Source organism: Sander vitreus, chromosome 15 (assembly GCF_031162955.1).
Source record: "Sander vitreus isolate 19-12246 chromosome 15, sanVit1, whole genome shotgun sequence".
In the NCBI taxonomy this organism is placed as follows: Eukaryota; Metazoa; Chordata; class Actinopteri; order Perciformes; family Percidae; genus Sander; species Sander vitreus.
The window spans coordinates 26,393,701-26,416,019 of NC_135869.1; the positions used below are offsets into that span (position 1 = coordinate 26,393,701).

General features: G+C 41.4%; 1 protein-coding gene across 1 annotated transcript; it reads right to left on the reverse strand.

The window, feature by feature from the left end:
• Positions 1-1,260: 1,260 nt before the first annotated feature.
• Positions 1,261-21,906, reverse strand: LOC144530762 (envoplakin-like). Its single transcript, XM_078270476.1, has 22 exons — positions 21,747-21,906; positions 16,568-16,667; positions 15,734-15,888; positions 15,417-15,540; positions 15,183-15,314; positions 14,632-14,673; positions 14,341-14,502; positions 12,679-12,786; positions 12,439-12,534; positions 12,216-12,326; positions 10,690-10,836; positions 9,462-9,616; positions 8,585-8,682; positions 8,278-8,450; positions 7,223-7,401; positions 6,998-7,136; positions 6,585-6,778; positions 5,930-6,080; positions 5,745-5,828; positions 5,515-5,649; positions 5,296-5,388; positions 1,261-5,200 (listed from the first exon to the last, which is right to left on the reverse strand). The coding sequence occupies exons 1-22, from the start codon at positions 21,770-21,772 to the stop codon at positions 1,565-1,567; spliced, it is 6,240 nt and encodes a 2,079-aa protein (XP_078126602.1). The 5' UTR covers positions 21,773-21,906; the 3' UTR covers positions 1,261-1,564.
• Between the last annotated feature and the right edge of the window lie 413 nt (positions 21,907-22,319).

Below are 22,319 nucleotides of genomic sequence, written 5' to 3' on the forward strand. Positions count from 1 at the left end.
ATAAATTTGTTAAGATTACAACCAGATGAGATAACAAAAACTAATCGCGATGCAATTTTAAACAGCCTAGGCCGTAACCTACTTTTGATTTCACTTGTTTGACTTCAGACGTCACTAAGTGTTCTTAGTTCACTTATTTGAAGAGATTTCTTTTCTATTTATTTAGTTCTTTTGATGTGGGATTTGTTTTAAAAATCTAATTATTATTTATTTTTTTGTTATTTTATATAAAAATAATTTTAGTGTCACTTTTGATAAGTAATATAAAGCACAGTTTTTATACATAAAGGAAGTATTTTTCAATCAATTAATTCTGTTAAAAAATGATGTGAAAAATTGTACCGTGAACTTAAAATCGTGAATCGTATCCAAAAGCGAGTTTAGTGTATCGTTAGATCCCTAGAAACTACAGAAAAATAATCCAGACTTTCCAGCCTCCAACAAGAAAGGAAGAAAAAGAAAAGACAGTATGATGACACACTGCAGGCTGGTTTTGTCAATACAGCGTCATGTTTCCCATCAGGGAACATCCTTCCACCCCCCCACCCCCCTTCTAGACACAGAGTGGAGCCACTTCAACCTTCAGACAGGCCCATGTGCAGTAATCCCACAAAGTCCTTCCAGTCACCAGATAATCTGGCAGGCAGACATCCCATCTGAGAGGCCACATATTCCCACATCAACACCATTTACTGTAACCTCCACTGTGGGGTCTGATGACCACTATCACCTTATAATCCTTGCCGGGAAAAAGGGATTTTAGACCTTTGTACCTTAATCCTTCATTTCCAAGCATGACTCGCCGGTGTTTACGAGAACAGCTTTTTAGATACAGTAAAGCGAGTTGTTTCTGGAAATGTGAAGACGTGTCATCATAAATTGTATATCCCCCACATATTATTAGCAAGACTAAGAGTCTAGACATGCTAGCAGCTCTGTGAGGCTCTACTTAGGCACAGCAGTGCTTTGAGCTAAATGCTAACATTAGCATGCTAACATGCTGAATTTTAGCAGGTAAATCGTTTACCAATTTTAACATTTAAGTTTAGCGTTAGCATTATAACGCTTGCTAATTAGCACTAAAAACAAAGCATAATTGCTGCTAACATAGCTAAAAAGCAGAGGTCAGAATGAAGACCTTCATATGATTGTCAACATTGTTACACCCCAAGGTTTGTCTAGTTTCTGAACTTACATTTCTTAACACACATACATTCTAATGATTCAATTGTTGGTATTTTAAATAAAAAGACAGAAAAATGAGAGGCTTGTGGAATTTAATAGGCACTTATGAAGGATTTAGCTTGAGAGTGCTGAAAAAACTTTAAAATTTACCATATAAAACAAACATTACCCTCATTTTAACAGCAGGCCCCAAAAAAATAGTACTGAAAAAAGCAGATCCACATGTACAGTTTCACCAAAAATGTATTTTTCCCCCGCAGTGTTTTTGACAAGTTTACAAACATTTCATTTTTATCTTTACGTGGATTAGTTAGTTAGCGTTATTACACACCCTTTACCACCAGTAGCTGCGCCAAATAAAACATCTTAAACTCCACCTCTAGACTCTGCTGTTGGAGGCGTTGAAACGATAGTTTGAGTATGATGGGGCATTTGCAGCATCAGTGGAGGCTGCAGGAAGCAGCAGGAGCCCCGTGCTGATGTCTCTCTTACACCGATCCATCGCCTGCTTGTACGATATCTTCTCTTTAGTGATGGGGTCTACCAGCTCTTTTGTGTGGGAGGCCTCGTCTTTCAGCTGATCAGCTGTTGTGCTGTCAATAATATTACTGGCGAGAGCTTCTTTGATAGTGAGGCGGCCTGCTTTAGCGGGATTCACAAACCCACCGGTCAGGTACTGCGCCTCCATGTACCTCCTGGCATTTTCTTGGGGTATATACCCTTTCATCGCAGCCTGTCCCACTGCGAGACGGTCTTTGGTCATGGGATCCTCAACACCAGTAAAGGCCTTCTGGGCATTCAGAAGCTTGTACATGTCATTTGTGTCAATGAAGCCGCGTTCAGCTGCCTTGTGGACAGAGAGTTTGTCCTTTTTGCTGAGATCGACAATTCCCCCAGATGCTGCTTGTGCCTCCAGCAGCTTCAGAGCTGTGTCGGCATCAATTAGTTTGCGGGTCAGGGCACTTCGTACAGACATGCGACTCTCAGTGGTGATGTCTAAAATACCAGAGATGGGGAAATGCTCATCACCTACTGAAGCACTGAGGTTGTTCAAACTGCCAGCACTGAGGTTGTTCAAACTGCCAGCACTGAGGTTGGTCAAACTGCCAGCACTGAGGTTGGTCAAACTGTCAGCACTGAGGTTGGTCAAACTGCCAGCACTGAGGTTGGTCAAACTGCCAGCACTGAGGTTGGTCAAGTTGCCACTGTAGTGAGCGTTGAGGCTGGGGTATGAGGACCTCATGGAGGGCGGCATGGAGTTCAAGGTAGAGCTTGGGATGGGTTTGGTGGATGATCTTGGGACTGTTATTGGAGGAACAAAGGGCTTTTTGGTTTCCCCTACAACCATGAGGGCAAACTCAGAAATGGACATTTTCCCTTCCTTGTAGCGTGCCACATCATACTGGGTCAAGCGACCATTCTTCAGAGCCTCCTTGACAGAGAACTGTTTGCCACTTTTGCAATCCTGCAGGATTGTTGTGTCCCCGTCTGGACCGGTTGAAGTGATTTCCTCCCAGTCGCATTCCAACTCTGACAGTTTAATGTAGTTGCTGCGATCAATCAGCCCCTGCACATAGGCATCATAGGGAGACATGTCTTTACCGGTTTCTGGATCCAGGATGGTGATCTTGGTGGAAAGATTTGTCTCCCTGGTGTGAGTTTCAGAATGGGCCTCTTTCTTGACGTTGTTCTGCAGCTCCATGATGAGTGTATTCCTCTCGTGTATTTTGTCTTTTTCGTTGAGGATTTCTCTCTCCAGCCGCTGTATTTCAGAGGATGTCTTAAGACTCCTCTGTCGTATAATCTGGGTCATCTCACTCATCTGCTTGGACTTTTGCTGGAAGGTTATGCTGATTTCTTGTCTTTGAGACTCTAGCATTTTGAGCTGTCGGAGATTATCCTCCTTCTCTCTCTGCAGGGCATCTCTGTTGGCGACGAGAGTGGTCCCCTCCTGAGAAGACACAGACTTTGTTGTCTTCATGTGAGTCATTCTGATGTGGATGTTCTGAGCCTTTTCCTCCCGGTCACGTCGGAGATTTCTCTCCTGCGTTACGAGCTCTCTTAGATGATCCCTTTCAGCCTCCACTGCCGGGTCTTTCTCTACACGAACAACTTCTCTGTAAACCACCTTCTCAATTGACTTCTCCTTTTGCAGAATCTCCAACTTGAGCTGTAGGTTGCGGATTTCTCTATGTAGACGGCTAATATTGGTGCCCTCAGTCTCCAAGTCGACACGTATACCATCAGTAAGTTTTTCCAGCTTAGGGTCCCTCTCCACTTTCAGGATCTCCTCGATGACAATCTTCTCCTCAACAGGTGGTGGAGTGTTTTCCAGTTCAATAATGCGCGATTTGATCTGCCTGAGCTCTGACTCTACTTGAATCTTCCTCTGACGATCGTCCATCTGAGCCAGGGTATTCTCTTTGTCTTGAATCAGGGCTCTGAGCTGTCGGACCTCCATTTCAATCTTTCTGCGGGTTTTCATTTCATCGTCCAGGTTCTTGTTCAACTTCTCATGCTCCAGAACCTGCGTGGGGTCCCTCTGAAGACGGACCACTTCCTGCATGACAATCTTTTCTTCCGGCTTCTGCCTTTCCAGGAGAATGTATTGGTTCTGCAGGTCGTAGAGAACCTCCTCCACACTGCGGCGTTGTTGAATCTCTTCTCTTACATTCCTCCGAAGTCTGTCTACCTCTTTCTCAAGAAGAGGATCGTTCTCATATTTGATGAGCTCTTTAGTAACTAGCTTGGTCTCCACCTTGGATTTTTCAGCTTTCAGCTCGTCTCTTTCTTTACGTAGGTGGGTGAGCAGCTCCAGGGTGGTGTCATAGTTGACTAGCAGACGGGAGACTTGGTTGTTTAGCCTTTGCAGTTCTCTGGTGACCTCGGGGCTTTTCTCTTCTTTGATGATCTCTTGGGTCACCTCCTTGTACTCCACTTTGGGTTTCTGAGTGCGCAGAGTAGTCAGAGTCGTTATAATTGTCTTGATTTCTTTCTCCAGGTCTGTACTGTTACGGGTGGTATCCTGCAGCTCTTTCCTCAGACGTACCAGCTCCACTTCTGTGTCAGGATCAACTCTGTAGATCTCATTGACAATCTCCTTGACTTCGACTTTAGACCTGAGCTTGTCCACCTCACCATAACGTAGTTGTAAGGTGGTCAGGTCCTTCATCAAGATAACATTCTCATCTTTCTCCTCCTCCAAGGAAATTCGTAGTTTCTTTGACTCTTCCACCGCTTCTGGATCTTGCTGTACTTGCTTCACCACCTTGGTGACTATCTTGGGTTGGATGGTGGGAATGATCCTCTCCAGCGTGTTTATCTGGCTCCTTGTGCTAAAAATTCGATCGTTGAGCGACTTGAATTGGGATTCCTCCTGGGCGATATCATTCTGGAACGTGAGAACAGCTTTCAGCATCTCGGGATCCCTTTCAAGCCTCACCACCTCTTTCTTAACAACCGTCTCCCTGATTTTTGGTTTCTGCTGAGACAGAACCGTGAGCTCAGTTTTCACATGAACTGACTCAGTATCTCTCGTTTGGAGCTCCAGTCGTATCCTCTGCATCTCATCTCTCATCTTGACAGCTTCTTTGTCAAGCTGCGGGTCTCTCTCGTATTCATACAGTAGCTTGTTCACCAGTTTTGGTTCGATTTTGGTCAGCTGTGTTTCTACTGTGATAATCTTCTCATTTATAATTTCTATCTCTGAAAGGGTTCTTGACCTCTTCAATGCTTCATCCTGTATCTGACTTTTCAGGGACACTAGATCCGCCTCCAGTTTTGGGTCACGGTAGTATTGCAACACCTCCTTCTCCTCCAACCTCTCTACTCCTCTCCTACTCTTCAAAGACATAAACCTCTTACGGTATGTTTCCAGGTCTTTTTCAGCATGAAAGCGCCTGTCTACCTCCTCATTTAATTCCTTTTTCAGACTACCACTCTCCTCCAGGTCCTTCTTCTGGCTCTGTTGCTGCAGCTGCTGGTTGACCACCACCTGACTAACTTGCTCTTCATTCTGCATATGAAGAAAAGGATAAAGGAGATGATAATGTTGAAACAGGAAACACTAGGAAGGATTCTGCTATTACTTTTAATTCCATAATATCGTACCCTGGCCTTGACGTTCCTCGCCATCTCCAACTGTCTGAGTAGCAGGTCATTTTCGGCAGACACCTGAGAGAAAAGGTTCAGTAGATCTTTCTCCTGTAGTTGAAGCAGAGGGCAAAATAAATTTAGAGATTGAAGACTACAGCGAAACTTTTACAGAAAAGGAAGAGAATTGTCATGAGTTCTTGGTTGTCTTTAGGCGGTTGTCTATAATAGGTGTACCTTTCTCTGTACGGCCTGAGCCATAGTTGAAGTTTTACGTATCTTTAGGACTGGTTCATCATCGTTGCTGTTGTCATCATCATAATCGTCATCATTCAGAGTGCTACGGTAAGTGTTTGACTTATTGTCATACTCCTGAAAGGAAATATATTTCAACATTGAAGGATTACTAATTGGAAGTGCATACCTAATCAACTGTAAATGAGAATAATCATATTTTCTGAACTCACATTCAAGACGCTCTGCAGATCACGGGAAAGATACTTGACTCGATCCAAATCACCCGATTTTCTCTTGATGTCCTCCACTACTCTCTAAAACAAGACATGGAATCCCAAAACCGCACAGACTTGAGTTAGTTTGCATATAGAATCTGGAGACAGGTTAATTCATGTAAAGAAATACTTGCACTCACCTTCTGAGAGTTCTGCTTGGCTTTCATCTGCGCCACATCATCAGTAGGTTTGATCGTATTATTGGGCAAATTGACCAAGAAGAAATCCAGTGACTGAACAGCATTCTGGAAATCTTGGTTTTTATTGGTTCCTTCCTGTATGAGACAAGCCCTAAAGCAAAATATAAAAAACATTTCTCATCACTAAAGAAATAGCACATATTATGCTTTTTTGTATATATAAATGTTGTTGTAATGATGTATAGTCATGTTAAACGACCAAATGTCAAATAATGAGGTAAATGCATTTAGACGTGAGCCCTGCAGGCCGCTTGGGTTAGCTCTGCCCAGCTCTGAACGCTTGGATCTCATTGGGTCTCAGTGTGGTCTTTGAATTTCCGGGATTATTCTATGTCAATGAAATGGACTTCCAACGGATTGGGCTTGGCTGGAGGGGGGGGGATGAACCTAAACTACGCTTTCAGAGGAGCTGCAGATCTACATAGTTTATTGTGCGGTGAATCAGGCAGGCTGATCTATTGGAGTCCTGAATCAAAAACTAATACCAGAAAAGTAGTATAATTGCTGCTCTTTAAATAAAAACACATTTGTTGGGATGTAAAAAACAAAAAACACACATACAGTTACAACAATGCCTGAATCATGTTTCACACACCTTTCCTGGAGCTGATTATTGACAGTCGTGTAACGGTTCTTCAGCCGTTTCACCTCGTTCTCCTGGCGGCGGATGTCAGGACAGTATTCATTGAAGCTCTGCTGCAAGGAGCGGCATGACTGGCTTGTCAGGTCCAAGTCTCTGCCTAATTTAGTCAACTCATCCTTCTTTGAGATGACATCCTGACGCAAAACCTGTTTGGCACGAGGAGAAAAAACACAACAGGTTTGGATCCTTTATAAACCTATCCTGAAATTGTAAAATCTTTACAATGTCTATTTTTTTGTGCGGCACATTCACACGGGATAAGTGAAGGCTGACATTATCCCTATTACTAGCTGTCTCCAGGTAATAATAAGTCATGTGCGAATAGAGTTTTTGACTTGTTTTGATTGCATTATAAAGTACAACACCTGCAGCTGCTGGTTGCGACTCGGGAGGACTTTGGGTTGATCAAGAATGACGCCATCTTTAGCGAGCTTCTCCTCAAACCCAGAGACGATGCCTTCCACAGTCAGTTTCTGCTTCTCCAGGAACATGGAAGCTGTAGCTCTGGTTGAGAGAAACACAGAAGGTAATTATGAAAAAGAACATGCTACTTGCCTATATCAAAAATCAGTTAAAGAAAAAAGTCCTACTTTTTATTAGAAAGATCCATGAGGGCGTTGAGGTCATTAATCTTGTTGTTGGCAGTGCTGAGTTTGAGGGGCAGTGTAGAGGCGCTGGGTCCCAGGGGTTTCTTGGCCAGAATAGGCTCCATCTCTCTCTGGACTGCTGACTTCTCTGACTCCAGCTTTCTCACAGTCTGAGCAGATTTCTGGAGGGCAAAGTCACACGGTGTTACTGATCACAACAAGATAGACGTGTTGGGCCGAGGTGCCCAAATTCTTTCATATAAAAAGGGCCAAAAAATGTATCTGGATGGAAGGCCACAGGCTCAATAATTATTGATGTAATGTGAAAATGCATTATATTTTATAGAAAATTAAATCTAAATCTAAGTTAAATTTCGAAATAATAACACTTTAATCTGCATATATCTCCCACATTAGAGATCTTGTATTACATTCTTCAGTACCTTGTACAGTCATTTATCACTTCAATCAATTGGAGACATGAAGCCTGTCTTTGTTTTTCAAAAGTCTTTTAACATTAAGTTCCAGCTGACAATTTTCTTTTATCAGTGTGCCACTGCCTCGATCGATCCATCTTGACTGGCAAACTCAAAGCCAGTGACGTAGCACGGCTCACAGCACGTGAGGGCGAGCGGGAGAGAGAAAGAATACTGTAATTCTTTTTTTATTTTTTTTCACACGTTTTCTATACAACTGTACATAGCGCAACAGTGCTGCCATGTACACAAATACACAAATATACAGCACAATATACATTACGTAATTCTTGTAATTCTACGTAGATAAAACTTATCACAAGTTTCACAGCACTGTGCTTTACATTGCCGTCAGATTAAGTACTTTATAGCTACACAAAATGTATGTTTCAAAGTCATTAAGGTTAGGATTACAGCCCTTTTGAAATAAGAGGAGAATAAGCATGAGCATGTCAAACGCCATGGCGGGCCAAACAAAGGGAGCACGGGCCAAACTTGGCCTGCAGGCCCCAAATTGGGCGGACAAGTAAGATATTGAAACTGCAACCTATATTTTTAAAGCGTAATGTTGCTCATGTTCACCTCGTGCTCTTGCAGTCTGTTTGTCAGGTCCTGTGTGGGGTTGCGGTTGTCTAGCGGCGCTCTGAGTCGACTCAGGATTTCTTTTTCGCTCTGCTCCAGGGCTTTGTTGATCTTATCTAATTCACTGGCGAGCTCCGCAGCTCTGGGATCCTCTGGAGCGCTTTGAACAGCGGCTGAGGAGGAGCAAAGACAATAACTCTACAATTAAAAGTTAGATAGGCCCAAATCTTCCATCAAAGACTCTTCGTGGTCTTTTAGCCAGAGAAAACAAAATAAGGGCACCCTGTTCAGAGGTCTTTCTTCTCACCTGCCTTCTGAGGGCGGACAACCTCCCCAGTGGGGTTCTTCAGGGAGGCCATTAGTGCAGATCTACGGGTCTTCAAGTCCGTCAGCGCTCTCTCCAGACTGAACACACACAGACACATAGACACCTAATGTTTCATTATTACACATCGGCTTTGTCTCTAGAGCCGCAAAGATTAATCGATTGTCAGCTATTAAATTAATCGCAAACTATTTTGATAATCGATTAATCAGTTTGAGTGAAAAATTCTCTGATTCCAGCTTCTTAAATGTGAATATTTTCTAGTTTCTTCACTGCTCTATTAGTCGAGACCATATGTGAAAATTATGTTCACTAGGTACAGTTCATCGTGTTGTATTTGGTATCATTGTAATCCTTGATCATCAAAACATAGGGGTAGACATCACCTATTCTGTGTTATCGTGTTTGGCTCAGGAGATATGACGCAAAACACATCATTCGGTTATGGCGGAAAAGTAAAATGGGTTTGCGATGGCTCCCTTTCTGAAAATGTTCAGCACCCCAAACTGTACAAGTGTATCAAATTCCATGCTTTTATGAAAAAGTGAACATATCACCTCAAATGTGGCACATATCATCTATATGACAGTAAACTGAATATCCTTGAATTGAAGTGAACAAAACAAGACATTTGAGGACGTCATCTTGGGCTTAGGAAAACACGGATCGACATGTTTCACCATTTTCTGCCTTTTCATAGACCAAAAAACTAATTAAGTAATCGTTAAAATATTCTACAGATTAATCAACAATGAAAATAGTCCTTAGTTGCAGCCCAATTTGTCTCCGTTTGTTGTAATCGCATAACTAAACAACGTAAGGAAAACATACTGTAGGTGGTGAGTTTGCACTCCTGTACCTGTTTACTTTCTCCAGCGCCTCAGCATCAGGTGGAGGGACCATGAAACATGCCCCAGGGAGGGTTCTGGTCTTCCCACTGCTCGTCTGAAGCTCCCAGTTCATATTATCAGAGTTGGACTTTAGCTTTAGCTCCTCACCACGCCTGACTGTGTCCTGAACCAGAGAAGATGATAAAGTAAAGATGATAACAGGAATAATCTTTCTTGTTTTTTTTTCAGCAAAGTGTACCACCTGTAGGCTGGAATCAAAATTCTGGATTCTTTTTTTCCTCTAGTTTCTAGGGATGTAACGATACACTCAACTCAATGTAACAATTTTCTCAAGATTCATTTAACAGAATGAGCTGCAGACTTATGACATTCCTTTATTTCTATAAACTGTGCAAAACAACAGATGTGTCCTGTTATCAAAAGGGCAACTGAAATTGTATTTTATCTTAAATAATAAAAAATGGAATACAAAATTATGAATTAGATTTTCAAAACAAATCCCACATCAAAATAACTAAATAAACAGAAAAAATCTCTTCATATAAATAAACTAAGATCACGTAGTGACGTCTGAAGTCAAACAAGTGAAATCTAAAGTAGATTACGCCCTAGGACGCTTAAGAAATTGCATCGCGATTCATTTTTTATGTCAACCGTTTGTAATCTTTACACATTTATTTCCATTTTTAACCGATTCACAATATATCGGTACATCCCTATTACTTTGTTATACTTTGCAATTTAATTACTTTAGTTAAAGCTATAGTGTGTAGTTTCTGTCGCCCCCATGAGGAATTCTAAGTAATGACAACAAAACTGTTGTTGCATCCACATGATACAAGCCTTCCGTAATTGCGCACCACCCCCACCCCTCCTCCACACAGTTGCTAGTAGCCAAGGAGGACACGGAGGATTAAAAAACATGATGGACTCTTATCTTCACTCAAGTGTCTGAGCGCAAAAGTCGCCGGGCAACAACAATTTCTACACACAGCCATACTGAGAGATCCAGAGAGAGTTGTGTGGAGCTGATAGTCTTAATTAGCTTTGTAGCAACTCATTTGGCAACGGTTTGAATGTAACGGACGTTCATTAATATAAAAAAGTTACGCTTTAACTGAATTACTTTCTTTGATCATTTCAACTTGTGCATCTCTCATACGTTTGTCATGACCAGAGAGCCAGGTTATGACATGTTTTCATATCAAATCCTGTAAATGACTGATCACAACCTACCTCTTCATCGGCCCAGTCACACAGAGACACTGCAGAGGTGGGTTTGGTGGGCGGGACCCGCCGTAACTTCAGAGGCACCACATCGCGGCTGATCTCCCTGAGGGCGGCCAGGCGCTGCTCATTCCTCTTTATTGCTGGTTCATCTCCCTTTGAATTATTATGTAATGTTGAATTAAAACAGAAGCAACACGAACACACAAGTATAATGTGCTTCATCCCAAAATTGAGCATTTCTTTAATTCTAAACGGTTAGAGATACAACTGATTCTGCTGAACAGGTTAAAGCAGATTTAAAGCCAGTTTGATCTGCAAACAGTAAAAAATTAAAAGTATAAAACCTTCACCAGTACTCTTATTTGTAGACTTATGTATATAAACTATCAAATGTCTTACAGCTTACAAATACTCCAGAGGTCCCCTAACCTAATCTGTCATGTCTTGAAAATGATTGTAAAACAAGTTATAATTGGTCATGATAAATAATATGTTATACTGTATGTGTAATGCGGAATAGCGGTACTTTTAACCCCATTTGATTTAAACACTCATCAGGGCTGCAAACAACACAAGTAAAGGCGACATTGATATCATTTGTAATCACTTTCCACACATCTTCATTGACTGCACTTGCCAACATGGAACAAACTATTATTCTATCAATATTTTGTTCTTATTTATTGATCCCTATTTAAACATCATACATACAGTGGCACTCATACGTTTATGAACCCATGCTAAAGTTGACTAAAAAGAGGAATAAAAAATCTTAATGCCTTAATTACAAAAATTAGGAAAAATCCAACCTTTAAGGACACCAATTATCTTTGTGAATGAATAATGTATCGTAAATAAATAAATGTTCTTCCTTAAAATACAGGGGGCATAAGTCAGTACACCCCTATGTTAAATTCCCATAGAGGCAGGCAGACTTTTATTTTGAAAGGCCAGTTATTTCATGGATCCAGGATACTATGATCCTGATAAAGTTCCCTTGGCATCATCACATACCCTTCACCATTCCCCCCCATCATCACATCCCCTTCACCATTCCCCCCCATCATCACATCCCCTTCACCATACCTAGAGATTGGCATGAGGTACTTTCCATAAAATCATCTCTCAATGCAAATCAAACCAGCTATTAGGCTAACTGAAATAAAACCATGCCAATCTCTTTTTTTATTCCTCTTTTTAGTCAACGTCAGCAAGGGTTCATAAACTTATGAGTGCAACTGTATATGAGACTGTTTTTAACCTTATCTTGAATGTTAATTGCTACTTGAGAAGTTCAAATAAAGCGTGGTTTGCATAATAGCACATCTCTAAGTAAAATGTGTTGAGTGAGTATGCCTATATTTAATCACATGATCACTTGAGAGTTGCTTTTACAGGTTCCTCCTACACTTAGCTGTAAGTATGACTCTTGATAAATTTGTCTTATTCTTTACGTGCAGCGAATAACTTTGCTGCTCTTCAAGACATTTGTTAGCTGCATAGAAACGACGACATAGGAAACCCAGTTGTACCTCCAGCGCCATCAGGACCTGAGGGTTGCTCTTCTTGGCCAGAGACGTTGGGGCCATAGAGGAATTGAGCCTCTCCAGGGACTCGGACAACGTCTCTGCATCCAGCTGGAACTGCATTGGAGAAGAAAAAAAGTTGTAGTGAACCGGTCCATTTAGAAGAAGAAATACTATCACAGTCAGTCACAGCGTTGTGAAGATCACTAGAAGATCAGACGATCGCTACCTTCTTGTAGTCTTCAATGTTGTCCAGGTGTTTCTCCTGTGCCAGACACAAGTTGAGGAACGCTTGCCACTCAGACTGCACAGCATCTCTGTGTGCCTGACAAAAAACACACTCAATTCAATTAAAGTCAATTTCATTCATTCAATGTATTCCACATGCCACTGTGTCAGGTACTATAATGATTTATCACAGTTATCACACAGATATGTTTCTAATGTGTGAGATAGCGGACAGATGTACCTTCACTGTTGAGCTGCCAGGTTGTTTCATTTCAACAAGACGATTACCTTCCAGCTGCAGCTTGTTGATCTCACTCTCATGTGCTGTCAGTGCGCTGTTTTTGAATTTCTGTAAATAAGAAGAAACAACATCAAGTTAAAATGACATAGTGTTTCAAGTACAGTATTCACATTTCCCCAGCAGCTAAGCAGTTACTACCGTACTGATTACACCAGTTGTGTCGCAACTTGCTCTTAGAGGATTATGCTTGAAGGCATGCTGATAAACAAAGTTTTTTTAATATTCTTCTCTCCAAAATATCTCCACCCTGCACCTCCCATTGATCACAAGACAACACAATAAACCGGGAAATTAAAAGGGTGATTTTGGTATTTTTCAAACTGGACCCTATTTTCCCATGCAATGGTGTCTAAGTGACTAATGTGAACAAAAAACGTTAGAAATTGGTCCAGTATGGAGCGAGAACACTGTAACCGCCAGCCGCAAACTGGGCTGCAATGTAACCCTATAAGGCAAATGCGCACCCCGTCAGATTCCATCCAATGAAAGTTCTGTTTTTGCCACCAACAGGTTCAGATTGTTATTCTAAGTTGTCTAATGTCTGACAACATTATTATTATTTTTTTTTTGGGGGGCTTTTTTCCCCTTTATTTCAGAGTGACAGTGGATAGAAAGGAAAGATGGGAGAGAGATGCAGGATGACACGCAGCAAAGGGCTGCAGGTCGGATTCGAACCCAGGCCGCTGCAAAGGCCTCAGCCTACATGGGGCGCATGCACTTACTGGGTGAGCTAGAGGTCTCCCTGAGTGTCTGACAACATTAAGGAAAGGATTCATATGGAGATAGGCCTTTTTGTTAAAGGGTAAGATCTTTTTTGTTTAACATGAAACAGCCCCAAAATCACCATCGCTAAACTCACCAGACTCCATTTAAATAAACAATACTTTTAGCCTGTATGGAGCCAGCATGTTTTCACATATATTGTGATGTATATTGTTGATATTTCAACCAAACCAGAGTGGTGACTGTTAGAACAGTGGAAAGACGAGCCAAGACACCTTTTGGTAGTTCAATTTTGTGTCTGCTGACTTTGTATGAAGTGTGTTTTACAATGATTAAACTACTTTTCTTTTTTAAGATTATTTTTTGGGCATTTTAGGCCTTTATTTGTATAGGACAGCTGAAGACATGAAGGGGGAGAGAGAGAGAGAGAGAGAGAGAGGGGGAATGACACACAGCAAAGGGCTGCAGGTCGGAGTCAAACCCGCAGCCGCTGCGTCCAGGAATAAACCTCTATATATGGGCGCGCTCTCTATAAGGTGACCTACCCAGGTGCCCAGGATCTTTACTCTTTACTCTACCTCTGTAGGGATCCTTTCCATAATGTTGTCAGGTACTTAGAATAATAATCTGAGCCCGTCAGTGGCAAAACAGCCCTTTTTGTGGATGTAAATTGAAGGTGTGCAATTGCCCATTTACGTTACATCGCTGCTTGTTTCGCCACTGCCGACTGCAGCGGTCTTGCTTAATTCTGGACCGATTTCAAAGACAGTTTTTCCCATCAGTCACTTGGTAAAATTGGGTCCAGGTTGAAAAATACCAAAGTTACCCTTTAAAAATGAGTCGATAATGACAACACAAGGACACATGCTGTCCCCTCACCTCATACTCCATGAGGACGCCTGAGGGGTCGACCATGCGATCGCTCCAGTCTCTCTGGAGGATCCTCTCCTGCTGGCCTGACAGGTACACCAGCTCCTTATTGCAGCTGTGCAAGTACTCGTACAGAGAGGCCAGGTGGTTGCGTCTCTGTTGGGAAGCTTCCTGCAGAACACACATGCAAGATGCACACATTACGTATGCACATCCCTCTGAACTTAAATCAATCCCTTCAAACAACACAAGTCACACGTTGAAGCCTTTTCAGAGTCAGCAAGTGCAAAAACAACTCACATAAAGTTTTGCATATTTCTCTTTGAAGGCGGCGTACTGCTCCTGCGGACAAAGACGAAGAAGGAACAGGTAAATAATTCATCCCGCAGATCAGTGGTGGAAGAAGTATTCAGATCCTTTACTTAAGTAAAAGTACTAATACCACACTGTAAAATACTCGGTTACAAGTTAAAGGCCTGCATTGAAAATGTTACTACAGTATAAGTATGTAAGTATCAGGAAAATGTACTTAAAGTATTAAAAGTAAAAGTACTCAATGCAATACATTTTAGAAACTGGAAATTGTATTTTATAAACTACATGTGTTTTGTGTGCAAATATCTTAATTTATAAAGTAACTAAAGCTGTCAGATGAATGTTGTGGAGTAAAAAGTTAAATATTTCCCTCTGAAATGTAGCCGAGTGGAAGTAGAAAGTGGCATGAACAGAAAAGACTTGAGCAAAGTAGAAGTACCTCAGATTTGTACTGAAGTACAGTACTTGAGTAAATGTACTTAGTTACGTTCCACCACTTCTGCAGGGTGGGTGTTATGCGTGTTTCGTGCTGTTACCTGTGAGGTGGTGGTGCTGGGCTCCAGCTGGGCTTTGTAGGCCTCGATCTGCTGGTGCAGAATGTTATGTGCTGCAATCTGCTTCTCTACGTCAGACAGACTGGGGCCATATGCGTCTGCCTTTAGCTGTTTCTGTAAATCACATCATTACGAAACAGAACATTGTTCAGCCTGTGACACCTAATAACCATGGAGATGTTAAGCTACTAAAACCCAAGATTGACTTGAACCGACCAATTTTTCATCCAGCAGAGGACCCCAGTCGATCTTTTGTTTTGGATCCAAAGTTAGCCCCTGGGAATACAGTTCCCTGTAGATGGCACAGTCCTTCACCCAGCGATCATGGAGGTTTTTCACACTGAAAAAGGAGGAAGCAGACACACAAGTGTTTCAGTCATGGGTAAGTAGAGGGGTGGGGAGCAGTAAGACGGAATGTGGAAATGACATTTTGTGGCATTCATGTTTCGATGGTTTGCGACACATCGAGTTTAAGGTGTGTCTGATGGCATGCATCACTGGATTTGTGTGTCTGTGACACAGAATAAACTCACTCGTTCTCTATCTCGAGGGCCTGTGGGTGCTTCATCTTCTTGGCCTTGTCCACGTCCATGAAGAGATTCTTCAGCAGCTCCTCAGCCTGCATCAGGCTGTTTGTGTTCTCCTTCTGGTGGATCAGGGGCTGTTTCTTCCCATCACGCTCGGTGTCCTTCAGGTGGGAAAAAAAAGAACGTTGTGCTTGTCAGAGTCAAACTTTTTTATCTCTAGGAGTTTTAAAAAAAAACGTCCTTGCTTCGACAATAACATGTTTCTGCTGAGATTATTTTTTGGGCTTTTCCGCCTTTAATAGATAGGACAGCTAGGTGAGGGAGAGGGGGAAGACATGCAGGAAATCGTCACAGGTCACGCTCGAAACCTGGACCTCTGCATCGAGGCATAAGCCTCTCAGTATATGTGCGCCTGCTCTACCCACTGAGCCAACCCGGCCACCTGCTGAGCTTATCTGATTAAGAAAAAAAGCTTTAAATATGTCTTTTTTAAGTTGGGTTGGTGTTTTTGAATGGATTTATAGTGTCAAAAACTTAAGTGCAGACTTGCTGATTAATGAATGACATGGTAATAGTTCTGGTGGTTTTCCTTCCAACACTTGTATTAATATCACTTTATTTACATGGAGGGGACAACTCCCTGCAATGTATGTTCAATAAATATAAAAGAAAAAAAAGATTGAGCAAAAAATATGGACTCAAAACAAAAGAAAAAAAACAGGTGGTCATACTCTACATAGTTTCTACTGGATCAAACCGATCCAGTAATGTTTTTAGTATCAAATTAAGTCAGTGTCAATGTACTCAAGTCACAAGTCTTCATTTTCGTGGACGTCTTACCGCAGCCAGCAGGTCCTCTGTTGCCAGGATATTCTTCTCTACTTGGTCTGCACTCTTCTGCATGCGAGCGATCACTACAGCCAGGTCAGTGGCCTGACTCCTGGGTAAAAACACAGAGAGAAGATGGTCAAGATCCTCCAAACCAATGACATCGCTCTGTGAGGAGACTCCAGATGTTTCTTGACATGATTTAAAGACATGAGGAAACAAGATGTGTTTCTATGAAGCTAAATGTATTCTATTGTTTTTTTCAATAGATGTCCTTGTGCATCTAGAAAGGTGCTCGCCAAATAAAATGTATTATCATTATTATCATTAAGTACTAGTAAAAAGTAAGATATGCTCTTGTTACTGTGATTAAATAGCTTGTTTTTTTGTACTTGAATAACTAAATCAGCAAATCTACTCTCATGCTTACAACTAGTTTATATTCTGTTGGGTGGTTCAGTCTATACAGGCTCCAGAGTTTAGAAGTGAATCAGCTGTTTTGTTTGTATAATTTTGATCTTTAAAGTAACTATTGCTGTCAAATATATGTGGATTAACGAGTACAATACTTCCCTCTGAAATGTAATGGAGTAGCATAAAAGTACCTCAAAATTGCACTGAAGTACAGTACTTGGCCGCAGTACCGCTGGCTTCGAAATGTAAAGTCGTATTAAAAGAGCAACTTCAGAGTGTTACTTTTAATTAACAATGAAAACACAGACAAACAGACTTTTTTTTTATCCAAAAGCCATAACTGTACTTAACACTACTCCGAGTATTAGTAAGGAATCGTACAGTGAATGTATTGTATGTGTGGTATGTTGTGTTTTTGGGTCTTTACATTCTTTTTTTACAAGCTTCTGTCTCTTTTTATATACTTTATAGTGACTTTTAGAGTTATTTGTTTGCACTGATAGGACTGCATCCAATTTCATTGTACATGTGCAATGACAATAAAAGCTCTATTCTTTTGCTCTTCGTGTAATGAAAAGGCACTGAAGTTAACGTTTCAGGTGTGAACGTAAAACCCACCGAGAGCACGAACAAACACGACTCCTTCACTGGCATGTCACTCATAAGTTATTCTCTGCAGACCTGTTAAGGCTCTGTTTGTTCTGTCATTCCTCCTATGAAAGCCAACTATTTCTTCTGACACACCCAGATCAGGACCCAGGGGACACTTTTGTCCCCCGTCCCCTCCCATTTGCTGTCAGGAATGTTGTATGTGTGTGGCAGACATTCCTGCGGCCTTTCAGCTCTTATCAAATGAACAGCGTCACTTATTTCCAGTAGGGCTTTGACAGTTGTAGTCAGACATTATGGCTCGTATTAGGTAGAGTACCGGGGTTGGATTACTTCCTGCAGTCTTTTTATTACTCCAAGTGGTGGAATGTTACTAAGTACATTTAGTCAGCTACTTTACTTCAGAACAAATTTGAGGTACTTGTACTTTACTTGAGTATTTCATTATTCCCATGCCACATCATACTTCTAATACACTACAAAGAAGGAAATAGTGAACTTTTTACTTTACTGCATTTATTTAACAGCTTTCGTTACAGTTTTATATTAGGCATATACACTAAACCATACAGCCTTCTTTTCTTATTGTTAAACAGTTCTTTCAAATCATTTTCATTATTATTTTTTAAACAAATACACAAATTGTACAGTGTCTGCATAATGTAGAAAAGATACCATAGGAAATTACAGTCCACTCCCTTCTCCCTCCCCCCCAACCTCCTCTAACTTCAAAGGAAGCAGAGTTGCTGAGTTGTTGATTGGCTGGAACGTGGTTTGTTGTATTTTGGTGCACAGCCTGTGCCCCTAGTGTTTGTTTGACGTTTACGACCCCTGTGTTGTCTCCCGAGACCGGGCTTTTTCACGGTGTGTTCAGGGGACAGGCAGCTAGGATCAAGGAAAGATGTCTACGTTTTGAGACAAAAATGAAATTGTGCTGAAACTAGTGGCCGCTTTGGACCAAAGCGGTAGTGTTTTTACCACACCTGCTTTATTACCCACTGTATTACCGAGTTAGCGTTACCGGGAGGTCATATAGTTGCGCTGAATGTTTTGCTCTGTTATTTACAATAAGAGAATAAGTTACAGATGCATTGTTGCATTTCAAGTGTTGCATGCAATAACTTAGCCTACTTTGGATGTATCATGAGCGAACAACGTTATCACCAGTGGCGATTTTAGACCCTTTTTAGGGGGGCTCAACACTTTCAACACTTTTGCAAGGCACTGTATTCATGTCACATTCTCATTAGGGGCTTAGCCCCCCTAAAGGTTGGATCCTAGAATCGCCCCTGGTTATCACTGTCGTGTCACGAGCCAGAGCATTAAGAGTTTGTTGTAGCAACCTTACTGGCTGTATACACTAACACAGGGGTGTTCAGCTGAAATCTGTGACCTGTCAGAATGTGTTACTATAGCGCCGTCTACCTGCCGTAAGACATTTTGTGACTTTGCGGGAAAACTCTGACCCGAGCACAAATAAAAACTACATAAAAATAGTGTTCTTTTCACTGTTAGTCTTGTTTTGTGGTATCTGACGATTTGCATTTTGACTTGGGATTTGGTGTGAGGAGATGCGTGAACTTTGCCCCACTCGTGTTGAAGGCATCTGGAAACTGTTAACATGAACAGAGGGCCCCCAAGACAGAAGAGTCCGGTTTTTGGGGGTGGGCCAGATAGGGGGCATTGATTGGTCAGTTCCCTACTCCAATCATATACTTACACATATCACGCCGTATGTTATTACAATGTAAAGGATATATACTGAATTCACTCGAAGAAAAGGCAGAGCGACAAATTTTGAAGATTGGGTCGGTCGTCTCTCCAGATGTCCATGGAGTCTGTAAACTGATGCTGGAATCTTTGATGTAATAAACCTTTTTATAATCAAGAACAGTGTCAACGAAGTTCCTTTTCCACACATCAGCAACGCAGTGCTGCAACTAAATCTACAACAGTTTGCTGTTACCTGTCATTAAGATCATTATATGAAAAAGTTACATAGTCACTCTTATTGTTTATTTCCTTTTAATATGTTTAGGTATGCACCAACCACCGAGGTAAATTCCTTGTGTTAGGCTACTTACTTGCAACACATCCTATTCTAAATCTGATTTTGATTTATGCAAAACACATGAAAACCTCACAAAATATGATGCTAAACTACCTAACAGTATAAACAAGTAGAGCTGGATCAGTCGATTAATCGATGAGTCAACTGACAGAAACAAACTATTTCGATGATTGTTTAAGTAAAAATGCTAAACATTTAATTCCATTTGGTTCTAGCGTCTAAAATGTAAGGTTTTGCTGCCATTCCTTTTAACTATTTAAAAGATTTTAAATAACTTTGAGGTCTGGACTATTTTATAGGACAAAAACAAGCATTGTGTAGGTGTAACTTTGGGCTCTGGGTAATCGTGACGGGTGCTTCCCACGATTTTCTGAAGTTTTACAAAGCAAACAATCAATCAGGAGATTAATCCATAATAAAAAATCATAATTAGTTCAGTATTTGCTCCATTTCAACCAACTACAACTACAGTACAGTAACAATTAAAATCGCTTTTATCTCTGCTGCAAAGGTCCCACATGTGGGTGACTTCATTCATGGCTGAGAGCTACGTCACATACACACAGAGCTGTTTCTTGCCATAATCATGAATACTCAAGCGTGTATATCAGGCGAGCTATTCACCACATTTTACACTCACTCACTGACTCACTCACTTCCCTTTAAACTCAAGTGTCACTGCGCCGATAGGATATAAGCTAAGACAAACCCTGCACTTCCACTCCCTCAGCCATTCCTGTTTCCGTCAGAAACTATCTTGAGCTTTTGGCTGCCCGGCACACCCCGCTGGGGAGGAGCGCTAAAGTTCAACAGTATCTGCCACCCTAGGTGACATATTGCACCGAAAGGAGATAAAACCCTTGCTTACTCAATATGAAAGGAGAGGTTGTGCAATTTCAAACTCTCTTGTTGTCCACACATTTATTGCAAAGTGTAACTTCATAAACCATGATTAATCGCTCCTCTATTTAAACAACCACTTGTTCCACTGCATAGCAATGACAACAATCTGGACACTGTTGACCTATCTGCTTAACGAGTCAGAACACCGGCCTATCAAGTGGCACCAGAAATGAATGTAGTGAGTCAGTAAACTTACTAATTGATACTCCCTTTGGGCAAAGATACAAGGTAGTAGGATGCTGTAGTTAAGAGAAGCAAGTCAGGTGAGATGACAGGAAGACAAGTATCCTCAACATGTATGGTAGTAACATAGTGGTATTTGTTGGGGATTTACTCCTCTGTGTCCCCCCTTTTGGGACAATGTGTCTGACTCCAAAAAGCCTTTATATCCCGCGCATTCGTTAAATTGGAATTACATTGATCAAAAATCCAGAGCCGGTCCACGTAGACTGTCAGACCTTGTGAGCCTGATCTATTCTTCCCCTCATCTCTTATACTTTCTTTCTTTGGCCCCCTCTTCTTCTTCCACACCGGGACTGCTATCTTCACACAACACCCACCAGGGTGGGGGCCCCTGTATTTTGTCTTGTCCTCATTTGTTATTATTACTCAATTTACTAACTATCTTATATTTACCGCTTAGCTAAACAATCTGTGTGTCAGAGTTTCCTTTATTCGGGGAACCGAACACAACTCTGTGCAATAAGCATACACCAAAACACACTTGGTCTCTTATGGAAACCTTTTACATTATTATTATTATATTTATCTGCAACTAGTAAGAACATTATTCTACATATTATCAAAGTAAACAGGGAAAGACTGAGGCATTTTATGTCATTTTCTAAAGCTCTTCCTCTTTAGTTTTCTTTTTAAGAATGAATGAAAGACAGACAGATATTTGTATCTAACACAAATAATGTATATTAGGGGTCAGAGACTCCTGTGGCACACTGTATTGTCCGGGGTTAACAAAACACTGTGCAAACATAAATAGGATCATGGTACCAAAAAAAAAAGAAGCCTGCATGCAGAATTCCAGGTCAGCTCTTCAGAAAGAAAACACAAGAGTGAGGCAGCGAAAGAGAGGAGAAAAGGGACAGTCACGCAACACTAGGAAACCTGACACATACACACACACACACACACACACAGAGAGAGAGAGGGAGAGTGAGTGGAAAGTGTTTAACTTACTTGCTGATCTTTCCAGGATTCGACATCTTGGGAGACTGTTTGGGTCTATTTGTTGCAATCTTAGTCCGACTGTGTTTCTTACAATTCCTCACTCTCTCCTCTCCTCTTTCCTCTTGCTCCTTCTTGTCTCTTGCGGCGTCTCCCACTAAGTTAAGGAGCGTCCACCTGTCTCAGCTCCACCCAGGCCAGCAGGTGTGTCATCAATAGAAAGCAGCAGACCGGACGGACCTGTTCCACGCTGCCGGCGCTTCGCATTCCTCCTTTGACTTTATGTTCTTGGAGTTTGTTTTTTTTACTTCAGTGCAATCCAGTAATTTTTCATTGGTCTGCTTTCTCAGAAATGTGTTTTCTTACAGAAATGGTCTCTGAACCGGAAACAGTTACTGCTCTCTTATCAGCTCCATGCAACACAAGACATGGCAGCCAGGACATTATAAAACACTCACTGTTTCCACATTGTGGTTAAATGTACATAGCAGAACTAGGTACTCAATAGCTGGATGTTTAGGATCATTATTAGCACTTGCTCTTATTGCCGTTAGATATCAGATGTGCTCCCTCCATTTCTGTTTT